A 20,457-nucleotide genomic window follows, 5' to 3' on the forward strand; every position below is an offset into this window, starting at 1 on the left:
TATCATGAAAATCTCTTGATTTTTTAGTAATTTCATCATAATATTTTTATTTTAAGAGGAGTGAATTAATTCTTTTTCTGTTTTATTAAGCCTAAAATTTATTTTTTCTTAAAGACAACCAAATTTTTTTTTGAAATTATAAAAAAAAATTCAAAATGTATCGGACACTCCTCCAAAATGTGTCGGACATGTCAACAAATGTGTCCGACGTTGTGTTCCTTCTTTTTCTTTTTTTTTTTTTAAAATTTTTGAACTCATCAATGACTGAAACATATTCAAACTGTGTCCGTATTCAATATTGCATCGAGTAATTTTTCAAAGTATTCATTTATTATAGTGTATATGCCCTCTAAAACAACAATATACTCACCTCACACCAACTCTAAGCAATAAGAAGAGCTGCAAAGCACGCAACCTTAATCACGCCAACACAAGTTCAAAAACAAATCATAATTGGGTGCCGTCATACTTCAAAATTCAAATCAAGAAAATATAGTTAATTTCAAACTTTTTTTAACTAGAGATCCAGTGAAATGATGTGTTAACGCATCATTGATCTACACCCACGATAAAGACAACAATCATTATAATACACACACTATAGCTTAATTTTGGCCTTTAACCAAAAGTTGACAAAGCCTTATTATATTGGCTACATTTCGTCCACTTATATATAGAAAACCATGTTGGAATTCCACGGCGATTGAATATTTTTTGGGTAAACGTCTTTATTTTCATCACCTTAAAAACCACGTTAAATCTATATGGTCATTGTTGATTGATGTTACAACAACTTTAAATAGGTTTTTCTTCTTCCGATTTAAGACGATTGTGGAAATGGTGTGGCAATGGAGGAGATCATTGAGGGGGACCATGGTAGGCGATTTGATGGAATACATAGAGATGCACGCACTGTGGGTGCGCTCATGGTTCGCGATGTGCAGTAGAGGATTCTTAGTATAGAATTATCTACTGCTATTAGCACTTATGTGCTTGACCGCTTATGACGGATTCCTTAGCCTGTCGAGAAAACCGTTTAGATTAAGCAAGTTGTATTTTACTATTGTACTTTTCTTTACTTAATGAAAATTACCTTTACCCAAAAAAATCATTGTTAGAAAAAAATTTAATGATAAATTCTAAACCCACTTATGTTCCTTTAGGTGCTCATTTTTAACTTAGTAAAACTTAAAGTCCTAAAATTGATTCTGAAAAGAAACACATGCAAAAGACCCCTTATTCAAATGCTATTGGATCTATAATGTACTTAATGGTTAGCACTAGACCTGATATTGCCTATGCAGTCAGTTGTCCAAGTAAATATAAGTCAAATACGATTTTTCTCATCGGGAAGCTCTTAAATGGCTGCTAAGATACTTGAATGGTTCCATGAATGTTAGGATAAAATTCACTAAGTGTGCTGAAGGTGTGAACTTAGTCGAATTTGTTAACTCTAATAGGGATAGTAGGAAACCTACTACTTCTTATGCGTTTACCTTATGTGGTGCATACATTAGTTGAAAATCTCAACTTCTCCATATTGTTGCCTTATCTACAACAAAAGTTGAATATATTGCTACCACATAAGCTTTTAAGGAAGCCATTTCACTTGAAGGTTACTAAAAGAAATTGATTTCTTAAAGCAAAAGGTCACAATTTTTTCCCATACCAAAAAGTCATGTGGCCCAAATCCCTTGGGCCCAGCCCATCTCACTGGATGGCTAGGATTGGTCCGCCTTATGATGCTTGGCCCATTTCTCCTTGCCCTGCCCTATTCCCCTAACCCGGCCACTAGGTCGACCCGCTTCCTTCCTTTTTTAAATAGGTCTGTCTCTTCCTCTCACTGTCATAACCCTAATCCCTTTCCCGAAGCATTGTTTGTCTTAGTTTTTTCTCTCACTCTTCTAATCTCTGGTATTGGGTCTCTTTCATCGTTTCTTAATTCTCTCTTCATCGCCATTTATCCTCGATCTTTTTCAAGTATTAAATGGGTTCTTCCTTTATCTATAGTTGACTTTAGTCTAGTTTGTTGCCAGAACTTGAAACTCTTCTCCTCTCTCTAATCTCTTCTGTATTCCTTAAAGTTCTTCGTGAACAAGCTTTAGTGGTTGAATGATCTTGTGTAGATCCAAGCCTTTGTGGCCCTAGGTTAATATAATAGCGTTTGTGGCAGTTTTGGTGCCTTTGTGGCTCTGTGATTCCAAACAACCGTGAGCATGGATTGTGGCGTTAGTGGCTTTTGGATTTACATTGACTGACTGGATCTGTTCTTTTGACCCTTATTCCTGTAAACCATTGCGATCTCCTACTCTTTCTCAATTGTTTAATATTTACTGTATTTTTAATTATGTACTTGTATAGATCTTTATTTTTATTCTATAAAATTATTGTATAAAGGGTTTTCAAACCCTATCAAAATTTGTAATAATTTATGGGCCTGTTTTTATTCTTTGGGCTTGATTCGGGTTTTGGAGATTGATACCTAACGCAATCACAGCATCAAGAGGCTCATTCGTCAATGCCATTTAGAGTAGCATTCATAGTATTGCAAGAAGTGCAGAAATTGAAGACAGCTTGGTTTGACAACATTTTATCGAAACGATGGAATCATACTCCGATGGAACTGAAATTGATTAATTTGGAACTCCATCAACAAGCTCAATTATAACGCCAACAGTCAGCCACAAATAAAAGCGCCATAAATCGTGCTTTCCATTATGTCCTCCATTCTTTTTTTCTTTTCTTGATGCTTGCTTGTGTATTTCCGAAGGAAAAAGTGATGATTATATTACAGGTTTGGTGCTTGTGTTGCATTCAATTTCGAATCCATTTTCAATACTATGTTCCCCATAAACAAGTTTTGAAGTAACAAATTTTGATCAAAACTTTTATTTCCTTGAATAAAAAAATAGTCTTTACATTAGTATTCTAATTTACATTAGGCAAGACTAGTCTCTACAACAGAGAGCTCCAAATGTCCTTGGACTCGTGTCACGATCATCTTCAACAGAAAAGGTCTTTTCTTGTGCTGAGATCATCTTCATCAGCGTTGTTCCTCGACATATCTTTTCTTGTGTCGAGATCATCTTCAGTCGTATCGTATGAAATGTCATCATGTAAGCCTGAAAAGAAAACAAAAGGCAAAGAATGAGAAACATGTGCAATCTATCTATACTCGTTCATTAAGGTCGAGGGACTCAAAGCCCGTCACTGATTTGTCACGCGTGCTTGCCTAAATAATCTCATACCCTCAAGAGTTGTGTGGACATCTAAGGTTAATGTAGAAAATTTAAATACTCTACTGAACACACACAATGTATTTCAACAACATTCAAAACCAAATGGCAACTTATGTATCTACATTGTTGCTCACAGAGAAAGTGACCAATGTTCCTATATATTTCCCCTTTGTCAACTTCTCCCTTATTTGAAAATCCAAAAAGTTGAAAAGCCATTGTATTTTCATTTGTACACTTCAAAACCCAAAAGTCTGCTTTGATTTCTATAAAATGTCCAAGTTCTCACTATTCTAATTTGAAAAGAACAGGTACATGAATTTTTTAAGCCTCTGAGAATACAATTGATGCAAATTGAGAAGAATACCTCTTTCGAGAACAATACTCCAACCTCTTGACAAATTTGTTCCTAATTTATTCAATATGTTGGATTTGTTTCAAGGGTTTGCTTTTGCAGAACTTTTCAACATCATATATTTAAAATTTTGTACAAATTTTACAAAAAATCGTATCATGTCTATTGACATTTGACTTGTACAGGTGTATCACAATAAAGTTTGTTGAAGAATCATTATCATACAAAACACAACTTATTTATTTGTGAACTTCATTAATGAAACATCACATACTAAAATATTGACGGTTGTCTACATGCCAATTCGATTTATTTATTTCTCGAATGTTGTGCATTTGTATTGAAAAAATCATCATAATTAATACATCATTTTTCAAGTGTTCTCATAACTGAAAAAACTTACATTCAATCATCAAAATGTGATGAATTCATCAATTTATAGGGAAAAGGTAAGATGAATTGCTTTTTTGAAATTATAAAAACTGCTTTGTTAATAAAAACAAAAACAAATTGGATAGGGATTTTTGGAGGAATTCTGAAGCATTTATCCAAAAGCAATTGAATGATTGCATCTCAAAAACTACCGATTATTAGATAGGTTTATATAACAAAATAATGGATACAAAAGTTTGTGCACTAGAAGCTGATTTGGGAAGAAAAAAGTTTATCAAAAAAATATCAATTCATTCAAGTATGTTTTAGACAAAAGGAAAGCCCAAAAAAGAAAAAGTGAGAGACAGTAAAACACTTGTGGTAAGTGCATGTTTTAGAAAATTAAGGCAATTAACAAGAAAAACAAATTTGTAAACATAAGATTATTTAGTTGTCAAAACTGCATGTTGCTTTAGAAAAAACATTTCTCAAATTTGAGACATAATATTGAAGAAAGAGTTCTCAAATCCCTTTAAAAAAAATTAAAAAGTTGCATGTAGACAACCATCCTATATTTTGGCATAGTGTTCCATTATCGAAGATCACAAATAAATAGTTTATGAATGTATGATAAGGAACTTCTAACAAATTTTTCTACGATACACCTGTAAAAGTGAAGATGTCAAGGAACATGACAACATGATTTTTTGTACATCCATACAAAATGATAAATAAATGGCATCAAAAAATTGTAAAGCAAACCCATGAAAAGAACCCTACAAAATGAATAAACCACGAGCAAATCTACAAAAAGAATGAAGTTTAGTTCTTCCCATTGGCATTCAACTCTACACATGCATCCTTCATATTCTTAGGAGCCTTAAAACATTCATATTCCTGTTTCTTCCAAATTACAACAGTGAGAACGAGGACACTTCACAGAATCACAGCAGGGGTTTAGGTTTTGAAGTTTACAAATTGTAAAAACAATGGTTCAACATTTTCTTGATTTTCAAATGTGGGAGAAAAGTCGACAAAGTAGGATGGAAAGGAACAAGGATCACTTTTCTGATAGAAAAACAAGTCGAGAGGAAACCATAGATACAATGGTTACCATTAGGCTCTAAATGTTGTCAAAATGCATTATTGTAGCGGCCAATGTGTGTTTCAATTGAGTGTTTAAATTTCCTACTTAACCCTTTGATTTCCACACAACACTTAAGAATATGAGATTACTTTAGTTTGCACAAAATTGACAAACCAAATTCAAGCTGAGGCCCTTAATCTTACAAGAAGCGAGTATAGATACAATCAAATAAAATGCTTGTGACACATGGTACTGAAAGATGATTTTTCAAATAAGTTGATTCTAGTTTATAATTATATGCAAACAAAATCAAATATTGCCTCTGCATGCTATATGTGTTATGAGCAAACAAAATCAAATATTGCCTCCGCATGCTATAAAATGCATTAAGACAGGATTGTGAAAGCAACTTGAATATGACAAAAGAACATAGATAATCATTCGGGTTCCACAGTGGAACCTGTGATTTAAACCATAGCTCATAGAGTTCTCCAGTAAAAGGGCATAAGCAACATAGCAACAATACTCCATAAACAACAAACTACCAAGATGCAAGGGCATAAGAAACAAAGCAAAAATACTTCATAACAATGAAAGTTTTCTAGATGCACACATAAGCAACAGAGCATAAATACTTAATAACCTAGAGAGCTCTCCAGATGCACTTAAGAAAAGAAAAACTGTTGATCGATCACAAGCTAATAATGATTTAAGAAGATACTAAACTCAAGCTGAACTTGAAGTAAAGGAGAGCAGCTGGAAGGCACTTATGTTATAGTGAATTTATATATATATATATATATATATATAGAGAGAGAGAGAGAGAGAGGAGATAGGCTAATATGATTGATTATAAAGATAATAGTAAGAAAACAAAAGGTTACCCATGGCTCCTAAAATGCACTTGGTGTCACCGTCACTGATCTATGTCAAGATATCACAACATGAGTTCCCATTAGCTTCAAGCAGTAATCTCACTCTAGATTGTCTTAGACCATCCACATGGTCTAACCAACAAACATTAGTATATTTGCTAGTAATAGGTCACATATAGACAACAAAGCCAAAATTAATCAGAACCAAAGTCCTATATGAACCAAGAATTAAACTAGTTCAGGTATTTTGAGAAAAATACCACAAACCACTCATAGAGAAAGAAAATCACTGTACCATTATAACCACAATGGAATATGGAAATATTAAAGAACTTAATTGATTGGTAACTTTGGAACTATTATGCATACAACAGTTATATTTTGTTAACACTTAACATTCTTTCCTGTCCCAATCCAGGAGGATCAGAATTCAAGTCAATCTATAGCCTGCGACCTACCATCAATTTCAATAAAGAGCACATATTATGAATTCAAGTGAATATGCTTGGCATTAAGAATAAGGGAAAAATATTAACTAAGATAAGGAAATTAAGGAAATTAGTCACCCGAGCATACAATGAAAGTGTCATCATCTTCATTTTCCCCAGAAGTTCTTGAAGAACTAGAGCCTGTAAATAAAAAAGAGTAAAATTTCGCCTCCATTTTTGTCACAAATCCACAATGACCAACAATGTCATATTTAATTCACAACAATTTGTTCAGTGTAAACATTTCTTTAACCAAAGAAGAAAGTAACAGAGAATCACACCAAGAAATAGGAGAAATTCAACACAATGACAATGAACGAAATCATGTCCAAAAATGATGTCTGACATAAGAATAAGGGAAAAATATTAACTTAAGATAAGGAAATTAGTCACCCGAGCATACAATGAAAGTGTCTGACATCTAATGGTTGTGGAAATTCATACAAAAATCATCTTGTGCCTGACAACATCAAGTAACACAATGAGTTGACCCAAACAATCAATACTTTCGTGTGTGACTTCCAGGAACCAAAACGCCAAGACAACAAAAATCAAACCACAGAAGCACAACATATAAACCAAAAAAGAGTCGACAATGAATAAACTGACCACAGTAGCGAGGACAAATTCGAAGCCGCCGTGGATGTTGAAGGAGAGAAGGTTCGGCATGTCGTCGTCGACCTCCATCTCGGGCGCCGCAGCACCGAGATTCGCTCTTGTCTCAGCCATATCGCTCTCCCAGAGGCATCTTCTCTCTCTACCCTCTCAATGAGCGAGGAGAGGAGGAGGTCAGTTTACAGAGGGGTGAACTCCAACGGACTAATTTTTCCTGCTTCAACGGTACTTTCCAACTATTAGTATTCTTTTCAACCTAATAATAAATCACTAATTTTTTCAACTTAATAAGAAATCACTAACGGTTATATTTTCCTTTTTTTACCGTTGATTATTTGTCATTAGACAAATTATTAATTAATTATTAAAATAAATCCCTTGACAAACTCTATTTACTAAGTAAATTTTGTTAATTTCTAATTATCAACTCGTCTCTAATTCATTGTAAAAAAAACTCGTCCCTAATTCAAAAATCATAATTTTTTAGTAGAAACTAGAGATGTCTATTTTTAATTTTTAAAAATTTTATATATTTAATTACGTATTCAATACTTTATCAATTTTATGCTCAAAATTGACCATATATTATAATTATTAATCAATTCATATATTTTAGTTTAGATAATAATAACCTATGGTACTTTTATTTATACATCTAATCTTTATACAAAAACAAGTTTAATCAACAATTTAGTAAATTTTAATATTTTCTAAAAATAATTATTTAATATGACACATAAATTTTTTGTTATATTTTAATATTTATTTGTAATCTCTTATATTTTTTCACATAATTGAGAGACCAATTGGTAATTATTTAGGAATTTAAATTTAATTATAAATAAATTATAGATTCAAAATAGAATAAAATAAAATCTGAACGGATTAAACTGAAGTTCGTTATAATATTTTGAAGCAAATTATATTAATTAAAAAATTAGAAAGAACGTAATGATAATTATTAAAAATATTAAATATAATAACAAATTTCACTCTCTGCGATATGCTTCACCCACTCCAATTTTGCCGTGAGTTGACCAATACACCATTTGCCACCCAAAGCATCTATATCTATATCTAATATTTGGGACACAAATAACAAAATTCAGACTCCATTCTACATGAGATTTGGATTATTTATGAATTCAAAACAGATGGACTCTCCTATCCTCAAGCACGGCACTTTTGGAGACAATGGTGCGGCGTAGGATGCCGGTGAGGTCACTTTAGGAGGCGAGTTCCATCGGAAAGAGGATAGAATTGGTTTCTTGACTACTGCTGCGAATAGGATTGGCTGCAAATAGGATTGGCTGCGAATATGATAGGTGAGTTCCATGTTCCTGTCGTTCAAATATTGCCGCCGATTGGCTTGGATGACGTTCGTTCTTCTTTCAACATTGCAGAATTCTTGAAGCTGGCGATTAGGATTGTTGATGATGGAGAGATGTCGCCTCCCTAATGGCACTGAAAACCCTAAAAAAGAAGTGGGAATCGCGATATGGTCCAATTTGCCCAAGCCGTGTTTTGGGAATGCGTTTGGCGTGGGGGTTGCGCATGGCTCGCCGGCCCCCATTGATGAACCTGCAAGGCTTGGGCGTGACTCCATCTCCACCAGCCCTTGCGCCCGCTCCTCTGATTCCATCATTTTATGCCGCAGACGTCGAAAATGGACATTGTTGCTATGATGGATGTTGTTGCGTCCGTATGTTGCCGACGACATAAAGTGTTTCTGTTGCGCTACTCGTGATGACTGTTTCTGCTGCTGCTGTTGCGCCGCAACCTGTAACGCCATCGGTGGTGGGTTTGCCTCCCGTGACGGCCGTTGTACATGTGCCGCTCTTGACGCAGACCGGACTTTTTGTCAGTAACATTCCACTGTATTTTTGCTTTAATATTCCTACTACTAGTGATAAAATTACAGATGCATTTCATAATTTGCCCCATAAAACTTTGAAATATGTTCCCCCATCAAAGTAAACTGGAGATATTGTTATTCGTCCTACGTCGAAAACTATTCGAAATGGGCCACATACGCGCGCACACACACACTTGAATAATTTTGAGTAATATTAATTAGATGTCAATTTGGTTTGATTATCAAGAAATGACAGTGGCTAATTAGTGGAATAGTCAGCGGACTGGCTAGGTCAAGTCATTTTGTTACGTAGTATAGATGTCTTGCTAAGCAACAAGACATTTGTGATCACAAATCATGGAAACACATTAACTATGATCAATAAATACAATTCTTTAATCATCCTTAATTATTCTAATCTTCAACGTCAATTATTCTATAGGCTGACGACGTCATTCACAAACGAGCGCTTTTTAATTTTCAGAGGAAATTTTACAAGAAAGTTCACATAATTTCGGACTTGAAGAATTCAAATACATAATTTTCTATAATTAAAGGGGGAAATTACATTTATTTTCCTAGTCTATAATCTGTTTACACAAATTATTCTTATCCTTTTGAATAATTATATATACACTCATCACAAACGTCAACAATATTTTCACAAATTTACTCCTATTTTTAAAAAATTACACATACAACCCTAAAAAAATTAATATCATTATACATAGTATTTTTGTCTTTTCACTGTTTGAATGGATTTCTGTAATTACTCAAAAAGTATGAGTAATTTATGTAAATAATTCATAGAACATAGGATTGTAAATATAATTATATAGCACAAATTAAAAAGAAGATACATATATATGCAATAATTATGATATCTTTTATTTGTTGACTAGACAAATTTAGACTGCAATATTGTGATGTGTATAGCATCTGGTGGTCGTTGTAATTAGGTTGGATCTAGAAGAAGATGAAAATTATTGATTTATTGGGATTTGGCAGCCATATCCATATCAAGAAATCAATGACTGGTCAGCCCTGACAAGTACAACAACGTTGGTGTAACATTAATTGAATCCCACGTAAAGCAGACCGCGTCCAATGTCCATCCTTTGACTTCTATCAAAGATCCGCTTAATTTTATTTCCAACTGATTGCTATACATCAAAATTCAACGTTGACACTTGAAATCTTTGAATTCATCAAAACTACGTGTCTTTTTTTTTTTTTTTAAATATATATAGAACCAATTACAGTGTTACAGGAAACTCTTCTTGATTTTAGAAATGGTTAAATATATGAAAATATTTTTAAAAAATATATAAATATTATAATATTAATTGCAAGTCAGGGAAATGACAAATTAGATTAAATTAAAAACCCTTCAAATCTAAATTGAGGAAAATAAGTTGAAGAAAAATTATCAGTTACGCATTAGTAAAAGTTATGAGTATTTGAAGCAAAACAGTTAAAAATGAAAAAATATTGAAGTTTGAATATCTAGAAAACCAACTTAACAATATTCGATTTTGCCAACAAACTGCAGAAATTGGTAAGAATTAATAATAGCTTTTAACTTATATCAACTTAATTTAAACAGTTCATAAATAAAAAATTATAAAATAAAAATACTCTTTTCATCTTATTTTCATCAATAAGCCGATAAATTATGATTTAGACCCTTGCAAACACCCCTTTATACACTATGCTCGTCGAATTTAACCATTATGTTAGAAAAGAAAAATTACATTAGACCCCTTAATATCAACCCTCTATGTATACATTTAGTACTTCTGAGGTTTATTTTTGTCTAATATTAAACTAATCACTTTATTAATTAAAAATTCATCGATTTTGTTAATATTATAAAAATAAAAAAATTCATATTTATCCATGATTGACTTATTACTGACTATTGCAAATGAAACTAACTTTTTTCTTTCAAATTATCCTTGTACATCTTGACACACTAATACATGTGAAAATATATATTTTCACTATATATTATCAAGGTAGTTTGGTCTAAAAAAAATGCAATAAGTCAATTAGAAATAAATATATATGTTAAATTCAACTTTTTTTTTATCAATATCAGCAAATTCGATAATTTTTGACTAATTGAGGGATCTATTTGTTAAACGAAAACGAATCTTATAGAGTACTAGATATAATTTTCCAAACCTTTAGTGTTTAGGAATAATTATACAGACATTATAAAAGGGCGGTGGAGTTATTTCTTATTTTTATGTAAGACGATACGAGAGGAATTCTTATAATGTTAATAAACCGCTATCAAAGTTTTCATCAACTTAATCAATTAGTAATTAATTAAAATTCTAGAAGGAGCGTCATTGATTATGCAACTAAAGTATTTTATGCAAATTTATTGCAGAGGTGAGACGCTAACTATCGAAACTCGACGTCCCTATGTAGTATGATTCCGACACTACAGAAATGAGTAGTTGTGACTGTCCATCTCCCATATTGATCTTATCTATTCATATTAACAATTTTCTTACTATTCGCTTCTTCTTGTGTTATTTCATTATCTCTGTTAGCTTTACGTTAGGGTTAAATACACTTTGCATCCTTTAATTATGTGTTTTGTTTTATTTGCACCCTTAAAATATAAAAGCTAATAAAAACAACCCTAACAAAATAATTTAATATTGATAAGACAAGAATATCCTCCTCACTTACTCCTATACTTTTTTTTATTCTACTTACTAAAATATATTTTATTAAAATATCTCCCCCCAAACTATTTTTAGTAATTTAAAATTTTACTCATATTTTATTTTAAAAATAATATTTTTAATTTTCAATTTTATATAAATTATGGAACACAAAAAATAATAAGCTCAAATATATGAAAATATGTTCTACAAAGTAAATAAATTATGTTAAAAGTAAATGTAAATATGTGTCAATACATAATGCATATAATATTAAGGAAAAGTATGTTATATAACTTATGAATTTTTATTCAATTACATGTCCACATAGTAAATAAATATCATATCATTACTTAAAAAAATATAGAATATTATATTAACTACATTATAAATTTGTATACTTTACAGCATATATATGTTCAATATAATTAATATTTTAAATTTGTATTGATTATTTACTTTTATAAAATGTTCAATATATATAACAACACAAGCAAAAATTATGTAAAATTTTTATCAATTATGTAAAAAATATAAGAATTGTAACTTTATGGAGTTTATACGGATTCTACACTCAGTATAAAAGTTATAGACTTTGAGTAGTGCCTATTTTGAAAAAAAAAAAATATAATAATTAAAAGTATATTTAGGAGAATGATTGTGAAAGAGATATTTTAGGGCTGTAAATAATAAGGCATTTTCGTCATAAAAAAATTAGAGTATATCATGAGGGGTCATTTTGTTATGTTTTATAATTTAGGGGTGTAAATACATTTTATGCATAATTTAGGGGTGTAAAGTGTATTTAACCCTCTATTTTATTTAATTTTTATGATGCTATGATAATGACATTTATGTATTCAATTCAATGAGAAAACGACTAAAATGTTAATTAATGAAGGTCATGGAGTGACATAAGTCAGATTATTTATATTTCAATTCTGTAGTTTATCATTTTTATCTACTTCTACCTCTGTTGTGGTTGTAATTTGAGTAACTGAGTGAAAGTAAAAGTTACCCTCCACATGTTTCATACTTTTCAAGTATTTTATTTAGAGATAGAGAATTTAATGCACTGCATCAAGATTTTTCACTACATTATAAATGATTATGATTTAAAAGTTATAATAAATTCATATTATTAATTACGATTGAACAAAATCAATGAAAAAATTTAAATATTTTAATTACCATAATAATCAATATTTGTCATGATTTTCAGTATGATCAAAATATTTGCCATCTTTTTAGCTATAACTAATATTTTGACATCACTTGCAAAAATAATAATTAACGGCCTTTGCGGAGCCACAATTAATTTGTATACAATACAATTGTTTTCCTTTGACCATATTGTTTAGCTATTGCGAAAATTCATATTTCATCTAGTGATTTTGGATGGTATCTTATCAAATTAATAGATAGTAACTCCTATTAAAAAAAAAATGGTATTTATAGTGTAGTTAGGAGTGTTTGCATGTGTAACACATGTATATTTATGGTGTGATTTAGGTATAAAAATTTACTTTTATACCCTCATAAATAATTTAATATTATTGATACATCCATCATCCACCTTCTCTCTCAAAAGAAAAACAAAAAATAAGGGTAACTACTGTGAAAAATCATTCTAAAAGAAAATCAAAAAATATATTGATGTGCAGACTACTTCAAGGTCGTAATTCATAAGTACACAACACCCCAACTTTTCTCTTAATTACAAAATAAGTCAAGATCCGCATATTTTCTATTGTGGTCATGCCAACCCCACTCAAGCCGACTTAAATTATGTACTTATAGTGATCATTCGATCATTTGTTGGATTGTAGTTTATGTAGAATCATACGACTCGAGAAAATATGAATGCTAGCCTTCTATGCCCCATGTACAATATATTTTATCTAGTACTTCGGTTAAATCTTAATTAGTCCATCATCTTTAATTTCCATTCCACTTTAGTCCTTCATCTCTTAGATGCATAGTAATAGTCCCACATCTTTTAAATAGATTTTATCATGGCCCCTGACTGTTAAGTTTTAACGGAATCTAATTAGAATGGATGGAATATTCTACTAATTAAGGAAAAAATAGAAGAAACTCATGTTCTTCAATTATTTGCCAATTATTAAAAAATTATCATGTATTTCAATATTTTTATTTTTTTATAATTAAACTAAACTAGCAATATTAATAAATCAACCACTGATCATTAAGAAAAATAAATAAATTTAACAAATGCAAGCTAAACATCTTCTTTAAATTTTGTAATGCATTTTGAATTTGACATTTAATATTGATGCCCTCAAATATCTTTCTTCAAAGCAATGTGAAAAAAAATCAATTGGCCAAAATAAAAACAAATATGTTGATTGAAATTCATATAAATTCCTTTTTATTTATATGAATTTGACTTCTAAGTTTTGGGCGTACAATATATTTATTACATTTGCTTGTTTATTTTCCTGAATAATTAATAGTTGTCTTATTAATAAAAAGGAAATCATTACACGTGGGCATTCAATAACACAAACAATTCCCATGGAGTTACAAATTGATGTTAAAAGAGTCAGCCGTCAAAACCAACGCAAAGGTCCAAAGCTTCTTAGAAGACTCCTTCATTCCCAAAATAGAATAACAATACAAATGATAACAACGTGAACGCGCAATTGAATTTTCGTTCCCATCTTCCTCTCCAAACTAACAAACCCTTTAAACCTATTTTATCACATGCAGACAAAGACAACTTATCCTTTCACATTATATGATCTGTGTGCGTTCAAACTTGGACACCCTTGTCATTAATACAAAAGTTTAACACATATCCAATTCAATTTCTCATCTCCCACCAACTACCTATATATAAAACATTTAATCCGTTACTACATTCATTCAATCCCAATCTCTCCCTCTTCCTCTCTTTAAATTTCTCTCTCTAACTTCATACCATAGAAAGCAAATCTTTACAATCAATCCAAAAATCCCAAAAATAAAGGTGGGAAATTGAAAAAAGCTCAGATATGCAGGCTAGTCTTGAAGAAAAGCTCAGCCCGGATCAGGGTTTGGATTCAGAGGCCAAAATAAGCCAAGATTTTAACAAACTGAAACTCGCCGGAGATTCGGAAGACGGGGATGTGAAAGTTGAAGAATATGAAGCTATGGATCATCACGGTGATGATGAGGAGGAGGAGGAAGAAGAAGAAGAGGATGAGGATGGGGAAGAATTTTCCTTTATGTTTGTGGGAGAAAACACGTTGCAGATAGCGGCGGAGGATGCATTCGTCAACGGTCAGATCAAGCCTGTTTTCCCGTTGTTCAACCAGAATCTGCTATTTTCAGGCGATGATTCGAGTTCTTTGCATGAAAACTTGCCCATGACACCTCCGGTGAAGAAGGTACTCGTGGAAATGAATGAAGAGGATGTTAAGGTGACGCCATCCTCGCCGGAAAACGACGGAATCATGGGGCCGTACTGCGAGTGGAGGGGCAAAAGGGCGGTGGAGGCGTCGCCTGAATCCTGCAAGAAGAGCAACTCAACCGGATTTTCCAAGATTTGGCGGTTCAAAGATTTCGTGGGGAGATGTAATAGTGATGGAAGGGACGCTTTTGTTTTCTTAAACAACAATGGCCAGGCGCCGCAGCCGGCGCCCGAGACAGCGGAGGAGAAGAGTGGGAAGAAAGACGATTCAACGGTGAAAATCGTCCGGAAGGTGAAGAAGAGTGCGAAGAGTAAAACGGCATCCTTGTCGGCTCATGAGGTTTACTTGAGAAGTAAGGCAAAAGAGGAGGAGCGGCGGCGGTCGTACCTGCCGTACCGGCCGGAGTTGATGGGCTTTTTCACTAACGTCAACGGTGGATTAACCAAAAATGTCCATCCGTACTGAGAAAGAGTGGCTTTTTCCAAATTAGAACTGTACATGTTTTTAGTGTTAATTCTTTCAGGGACATTGAGTTTGTTTGTTCTTTCAACTTTTATGTTTTTGGGGGTAAAAAAAACACGGGAAGTTTTAGTTTAATGTTTCCTGATGGAGTTGGTTGCTGACACGAAAAGTTGAAACTGTCTTGGTTTGTATATTTGTGTAACATAATAACATATCAATATTCATCATTTCTTACTGCACAAGTTGCTATTTGTTCTTATTACATACAATATAGTTAAAGTTTGAAACTTGATTTGTGATTATTATATGATGTTGTTTACTTGATTTTAATATTATATGCTCCATTTACATTAAAAAAAAACGAGTCTTAAGTAATGAAATAAATTAAAATATACTGATCAACAATTTGGAGTTTGATAAAAGATTTTAAATATATCAAATGATGTGAAAATACCAAATAATCTTTCATTCTTTTCCATGGTTCAGTTTTGCAAATAGTTCCGAGACCATCTTGATTCTTGAAATGATGAATTCGTTATAAGCTGTAGATCTTACTTTTACTTTCACAAGAAAATAAAATCTTGAAAAATTTAATTATGAATTTGGACGGACAAAATATGTATTCATTATTAACTTTTGAAGAGGTAAAATTTCTAAATCAAATAGATTTGTCTGAATTTAAATTAATTATATATCAAATATATTATATTTATTATGTAATTAATTTAATTAAAAACTTTGGGGTACTTCCAAACAAATTTTGTTGCAACCCCAAAAAAGCGGAGGAATTAAACATTGAAAGCTACTTGGCTTCCCAACTACTGAGGGGCCGCCGACATTTCATTTGCATACACTCGTTACCAAATAGTTTTTCAAATAATTAATACGGCGATGCCCCTCACCTCCCAATTCTCAGCTCCTATGAACTTGGACATATGTGATCATTCAGATATGTAACAGAAGAAACTTTGATAAAAGTGTTCAGATTATTCATCAATATGATTAAAGCTATTATATTTGTGAACAAGTAAAAGGTATGATCACAGAGGAATCAAGAAATGAATAGAACAAAGAAGCAAATAAGCTTAGGTTCAGATGAATATATATACGCCCCGAGAAGCACTTTTGCAAGGCAGCTGTTCTTCTGCCACTTGTTTATTCAAAAGAATCCACTTTGGACATAGCTTGCTACTTAGAGTCATCTCTAATACAGGAGTAAAAGACTTTATGACGTCGTGGAGGTCTAGCGGCATCATTGCAACGACCGCTGTTGCACTTTGTGGCTTTACGTGGCCCTTCTGTTTCTGGTCTACATGGAGCACTCGTGCATTTCTTGGGGGATGAGGAATTATGTTTTTGCTTCACTGGAGGTGGTGAAAGTTTGGTAACTGGCGCCTTGGATTTCTGCTTCCCTTTTGTTGGTGACGGTGACTTAGGGTTCTCATCGCAGGAAGCGCCGACACATTTCTTGGGTTTTTGGGATTTTTGCTTCGAAGGAGGTGGTGCAGTTTTAGCATCTTTATTGGGTTTCGGCTGCACTTTTGTATCAATTGGTGATTTAGCATTAGGAGGTGGTGCATGTTTAGATCTTGTGTTGGGTTTCTCTGCCCCTTCTGTAGGCTGCGGTCTTTTAGCATTCTTCTCGCAAGAAACACCATCGCATTTCTTGGGTTGTTGGGATTTTTGCTTTGTAGGAGGTGGTGCAAATTTTGCATCAGGTTCTTTGGATTTTGGTTTCTCCTTAGTAGGCAGTGATTGTTTAGCATTTTTCTCACAAGAAGTGCCATCACATTTATTGGCCTGCTGGGATTTTTGCTTTGTAGGCGGTGGTGCAAGTTTTTCTTCAACTCCTCTAGCTCTTCGTTTCCCCTTGGCTGGCTGTGTTTGCGTAGCATTCTTTTCACAAGAAGCCCCAACACATTTCCTGGGTTGCTGGGACCTTTGCTTTGTAGGAGATGGTGCAAGCTTAGCATTTGGTCCTTTGAGCACTGGTTTCCCCTTGGTAAAAGGTGACTCCTTAGCATTCTTGGACTTTTGGTTTGTAGGTGGTGGTGTCAGTTTTGGACTAGGCCTTTTGGGTATTTGGTTTGTAGGAGGTGGTGCAAGTTTTGCCGTAGGCCCTTTGGATTTTTGGTTTGTAGGAGGTGTAGCAAGTTTAGGATTAGGCCTTTTGTATTTTTGGTTTGTGGGAGGCGGTGCAAGTTTTACATTAGGCCCTTTGGATTTTTGGTTTGTAGGAGGTGGTGGTGCAAGTCTTGCCTTAGGCCCTTTGGGTTTTTGGTTTGTAGGAGGCGATGCAAGTTTTGCATGAGCTTGTTTAGATTTTTGGTTTGTAGGTGTTGGCGCAAGTTTTGAGTTAGGCCCTTTGAATTTTTGGTTTGTAGGAGGTGATGCGAGTTTTGCATTAGGCCCTTTGGATTGTTTTGTGGGAGGTGATTCAAGATTTGCATCACACCTTTTGGATTTTTGGTTTGCAGGAGGCAGGGCAAGTTCTGAATGAGGCCCTTTGGATTTTTGGTATGTAGGAGGAGGTGGTGCAACTTTTGCCTTAGGCCCCTTGGATTTTTTGTTTGTGGGAGGTGGTGCAAGCCCTTTTGATTTCTGGTTTATAGGAGGTGGTGCAAGTTTTGAATTAGGCCCTTTGGATTTTTGGTTTGTAGGAGGAGGTGATGGATGTTTTGCCTTAGGCCCTTTGGATTTTTGGTTTGTGGGAGGTGGTGCAAGTTTTGAATCGAGCCCTTTAGATTTTTGGTTTGGAGGAGGTGGTGCAAGTTTTGCCGTAAGCCCTTTGGATTGTTGGCTTGTAGGAGGTGGTGCAAGTTTTGCATCAGGTCCTTTAGACTTTTTGTTTGTAGGAGGTGGTGCAAGTTTTGCATGAGACCCTTTAGATTTTTGGTTTGTAGGCGGTGGTATAGGTTTTGAATAAGGCCCTTTGGATTTTTGGTTTATAGGAGGTGGTGCAAGTTTTGGCTTAGGTACTTTGGATTTTTGGTTTGCTGGAGGTGGTGCAAGTTTTGCCGTTGGTTCTTTGGATTTTTGGTTTGCTGGAGGTGGTGCAAGTTTTGGCTTAGGTACTTTGGTTTTTTGGTTTGCTGGAGGTGGTGCAAGTTTTGCCTTAGGTACTTTGGATTTTTGGTTTGTTGGAGGTGGTGCATGTTTCACATTAGGACCTTTAGAGTTTTGGTTTGTAGGAGGTGGTGCAGGTTTAGTATGAGGCTCTTTAGATTTTTGGTTTTTAGGAGGTGGTGCAAGTTTTTCATCAGGCCCTTTGGGTTTTTGGCTCGTAGGAGGTGATGCAAGTTTGGTTTTAGGCCCTTTGGATCTTTTGTGGTTAGGAGGTGGTGCAAGTTTTGCATCAAGCCCTTCAGATTTTTGGTTTGAAGGAGGTGGTGCATGTTTTGCATCATATCCTCCATGTGTCTGTTTCCCATGCTGTTGTTTATCTGTCTTCTCACAAGAAATGCTCTCACATTTCTTTGGTTGTTTGGACTTTTGCTTCGTAGGAGGTGGTGCAAGTTTGCCGTCAGGAACTGTGGATCTCTCTTTCCCTTTTTTAGTCGTAGGCGGTCTAGCTTCCTTCCTGGGAGGCGGCACAAGCTCAGCACCAGGTCCTCTAGATTTCCCTTGCCCACTTACAGGTGGAGGTAATATGGTTTTCCCACCACAAGAAATGCCGTCACATTTGGTAGACTGTTGGGATTTTTGCTTACTAGGAGCTGGTGCAAGTTTAGCACCACCGCCGCACAAATCACCTGCACATTTCTTGGCATTTCTTGAATTTGATTTCCCCTCTGTAGGTGGTGGTGATTTAGTGTCACGGGATTTTTGTTGTGTAGGAGGTGGTGCAACTTTAACATCACATTTCTTTGCTTCTTTGGACACCGATGTCTGTTTTGCAGGCGGCAGAACCTTAGTGTCCTTCCCACAAGACTTGCCATCACATTTCTTTGGTTGTTGCTGCGGTTGCTTTTGGTTTGTCGGAGCCGGTGCAATTTTGCCATTACTACCGCAAGAACCACCAATACAAAGTTTCCCTCTCTGTTTTGGTTTGGTAGGAGGTGGTGAAAGCTGAGAACTGTTCTTACAGGAAGCACCAGTACATTTCTTCTGCTCTTTGGGCTTTGTTGTTCCTTCTGTAGACCGCTTAGGTGGTGAAGCTCTACCCTCTTTCGGACAAAAATAGCCCAGACATTTATCTCCCTCCTTAGGTCCATGCTGCTCTCGTTTCTTAAGCGGCACTGGTAAAGATTTGTCTTTTCCAGGAGATGAAACTGGATTGTCATCATTACAAGAATCACCACCACAATTTTCAGATTTATGTTTCCCCCTTTTGGTAGCAGAATCAGGACTAGTTACTCCACAAAACTGATCACCAGAAATCCTGGCATCTTCCTTGTTTTGCTCCAGCTTAAAGGTCTTCCATTTTCCAGGAGTCAGTTTCAGCTGCACTCTCCAATCATCTAAAATCCTCCACCTACACTTATTTTTACATGTCTTGTGAAGAAATGCAGAGAAGTATCCATGAACGTGATCCTCGTTCCGAATATCGACATGGCAAATCATGCTCGTGCTCTTCCCTCCAGTTCCCTTTGGCAAGCGCCAGAGAATTTTCTCACCAGGCTTCAACAATTTCTTGAAAATTCCGTTCCCAGCCGTGCAGTCAACGAGTGCTTCGTTTTTTGCCTTGTTCCTAATGGAAACATACTTCCTCTTCTCTGTTCTTTTTCCTGATGCGTTGAGGCAGACACAGAGGACAAGAAGAAAACAGAGAAGAGGTTTCATTTCTCTTAGCATCTGATGTTGCTTGTTCTTACATATCCTGATTGAGTCAGAAGTAGTTTAGGATGTCTGATATATATACATTTGAAGCCTGTAAAGATTCTATCTTCCACAGAGATCTGAATTAAGACGCCAAATTTGTAACAGTAAATGTAAACATTAAACGAACTTGTGCAGTTAAGTTCTTCAATGCCTGAGAGTTTATGTTGGAGATCAGAAAACTCCTTCCGTTCTCC

General features: G+C 34.3%; 3 protein-coding genes and 1 long non-coding RNA gene across 7 annotated transcripts; 2 read left to right on the forward strand and 2 right to left on the reverse strand.

Annotated features, from left to right (window-relative positions):
- Nucleotides 1–2,873: 2,873 nt before the first annotated feature.
- Nucleotides 2,874–7,272, reverse strand: LOC110011346 (uncharacterized). Of its 4 annotated transcripts, none has more exons than XR_002286352.2 (4): nt 7,023–7,272; nt 6,502–6,554; nt 5,935–5,974; nt 2,874–3,122 (listed from the first exon to the last, which is right to left on the reverse strand). XR_002286352.2 is itself a non-coding variant. In XM_020691350.2 (3 exons), exons 1-3 carry the CDS (start codon nt 7,140–7,142, stop codon nt 2,949–2,951), a joined length of 357 nt encoding a protein of 118 aa, XP_020547009.1. In that variant the 5' UTR covers nt 7,143–7,271; the 3' UTR covers nt 2,874–2,948. The 4 variants fall into 4 exon arrangements, 1 of the variants encoding a protein (XP_020547009.1); XR_002286353.2 differs by lacking the exon at nt 5,935–5,974 and adding an exon at nt 6,817–6,873; XR_002286351.2 differs by lacking the exon at nt 5,935–5,974 and having other exon boundaries at nt 7,023–7,260.
- Nucleotides 7,273–7,987: 715 nt separating this feature from the next.
- On the forward strand, nt 7,988–9,087 carry LOC148789278 (uncharacterized). Its single transcript, XR_016064113.1, has 2 exons — nt 7,988–8,353; nt 8,432–9,087. It is a non-coding gene; the product is annotated as an uncharacterized LOC148789278 (long non-coding RNA).
- Nucleotides 9,088–14,433: 5,346 nt separating this feature from the next.
- LOC105156609 (uncharacterized) lies at nt 14,434–15,669 on the forward strand. The gene has a single exon (XM_011072787.3). The coding sequence runs from the start codon at nt 14,582–14,584 to the stop codon at nt 15,443–15,445; it is 864 nt and encodes a 287-aa protein (XP_011071089.2). The 5' UTR covers nt 14,434–14,581; the 3' UTR covers nt 15,446–15,669.
- Nucleotides 15,670–16,507: 838 nt separating this feature from the next.
- LOC105156770 (uncharacterized) lies at nt 16,508–20,224 on the reverse strand. The gene has a single exon (XM_088877934.1). It carries the CDS (start codon nt 20,222–20,224, stop codon nt 16,631–16,633), a length of 3,594 nt encoding a protein of 1,197 aa, XP_088734060.1. The 3' UTR covers nt 16,508–16,630.
- Nucleotides 20,225–20,457: the final 233 nt, after the last annotated feature.

This window comes from Sesamum indicum, linkage group LG2, assembly GCF_026168435.1.
Source record: "Sesamum indicum cultivar Baizhima isolate 11 linkage group LG2, ASM2616843v1, whole genome shotgun sequence".
Lineage (NCBI taxonomy): Eukaryota > Viridiplantae > Streptophyta > Magnoliopsida > Lamiales > Pedaliaceae > Sesamum > Sesamum indicum.

What these genes read in the sequence shown, in the direction of transcription:
- LOC110011346 (XM_020691350.2), bottom strand. Translation starts at nt 7,142, where the DNA reads ATGGCTGAGACAAGAGCGAATCTCGGTGCTGCGGCGCCCGAGATGGAG. An exon ending in AATTTGTCCTCGCTACTGTG is followed by an intron (nt 6,555 to 7,022) that starts GTCAGTTTATTC and finishes TTTTATTTACAG; the next exon opens with GCTCTAGTTCTTCAAGAACT. An exon ending in CACTTTCATTGTATGCTCGG is followed by an intron (nt 3,123 to 6,491) that starts GTGACTAATTTC and finishes TTTTCTTTTCAG; the next exon opens with GCTTACATGATGACATTTCA.
- LOC105156609 (XM_011072787.3), top strand. Translation starts at nt 14,582, where the DNA reads ATGCAGGCTAGTCTTGAAGAAAAGCTCAGCCCGGATCAGGGTTTGGAT.
- LOC105156770 (XM_088877934.1), bottom strand. Translation starts at nt 20,224, where the DNA reads ATGAAACCTCTTCTCTGTTTTCTTCTTGTCCTCTGTGTCTGCCTCAAC.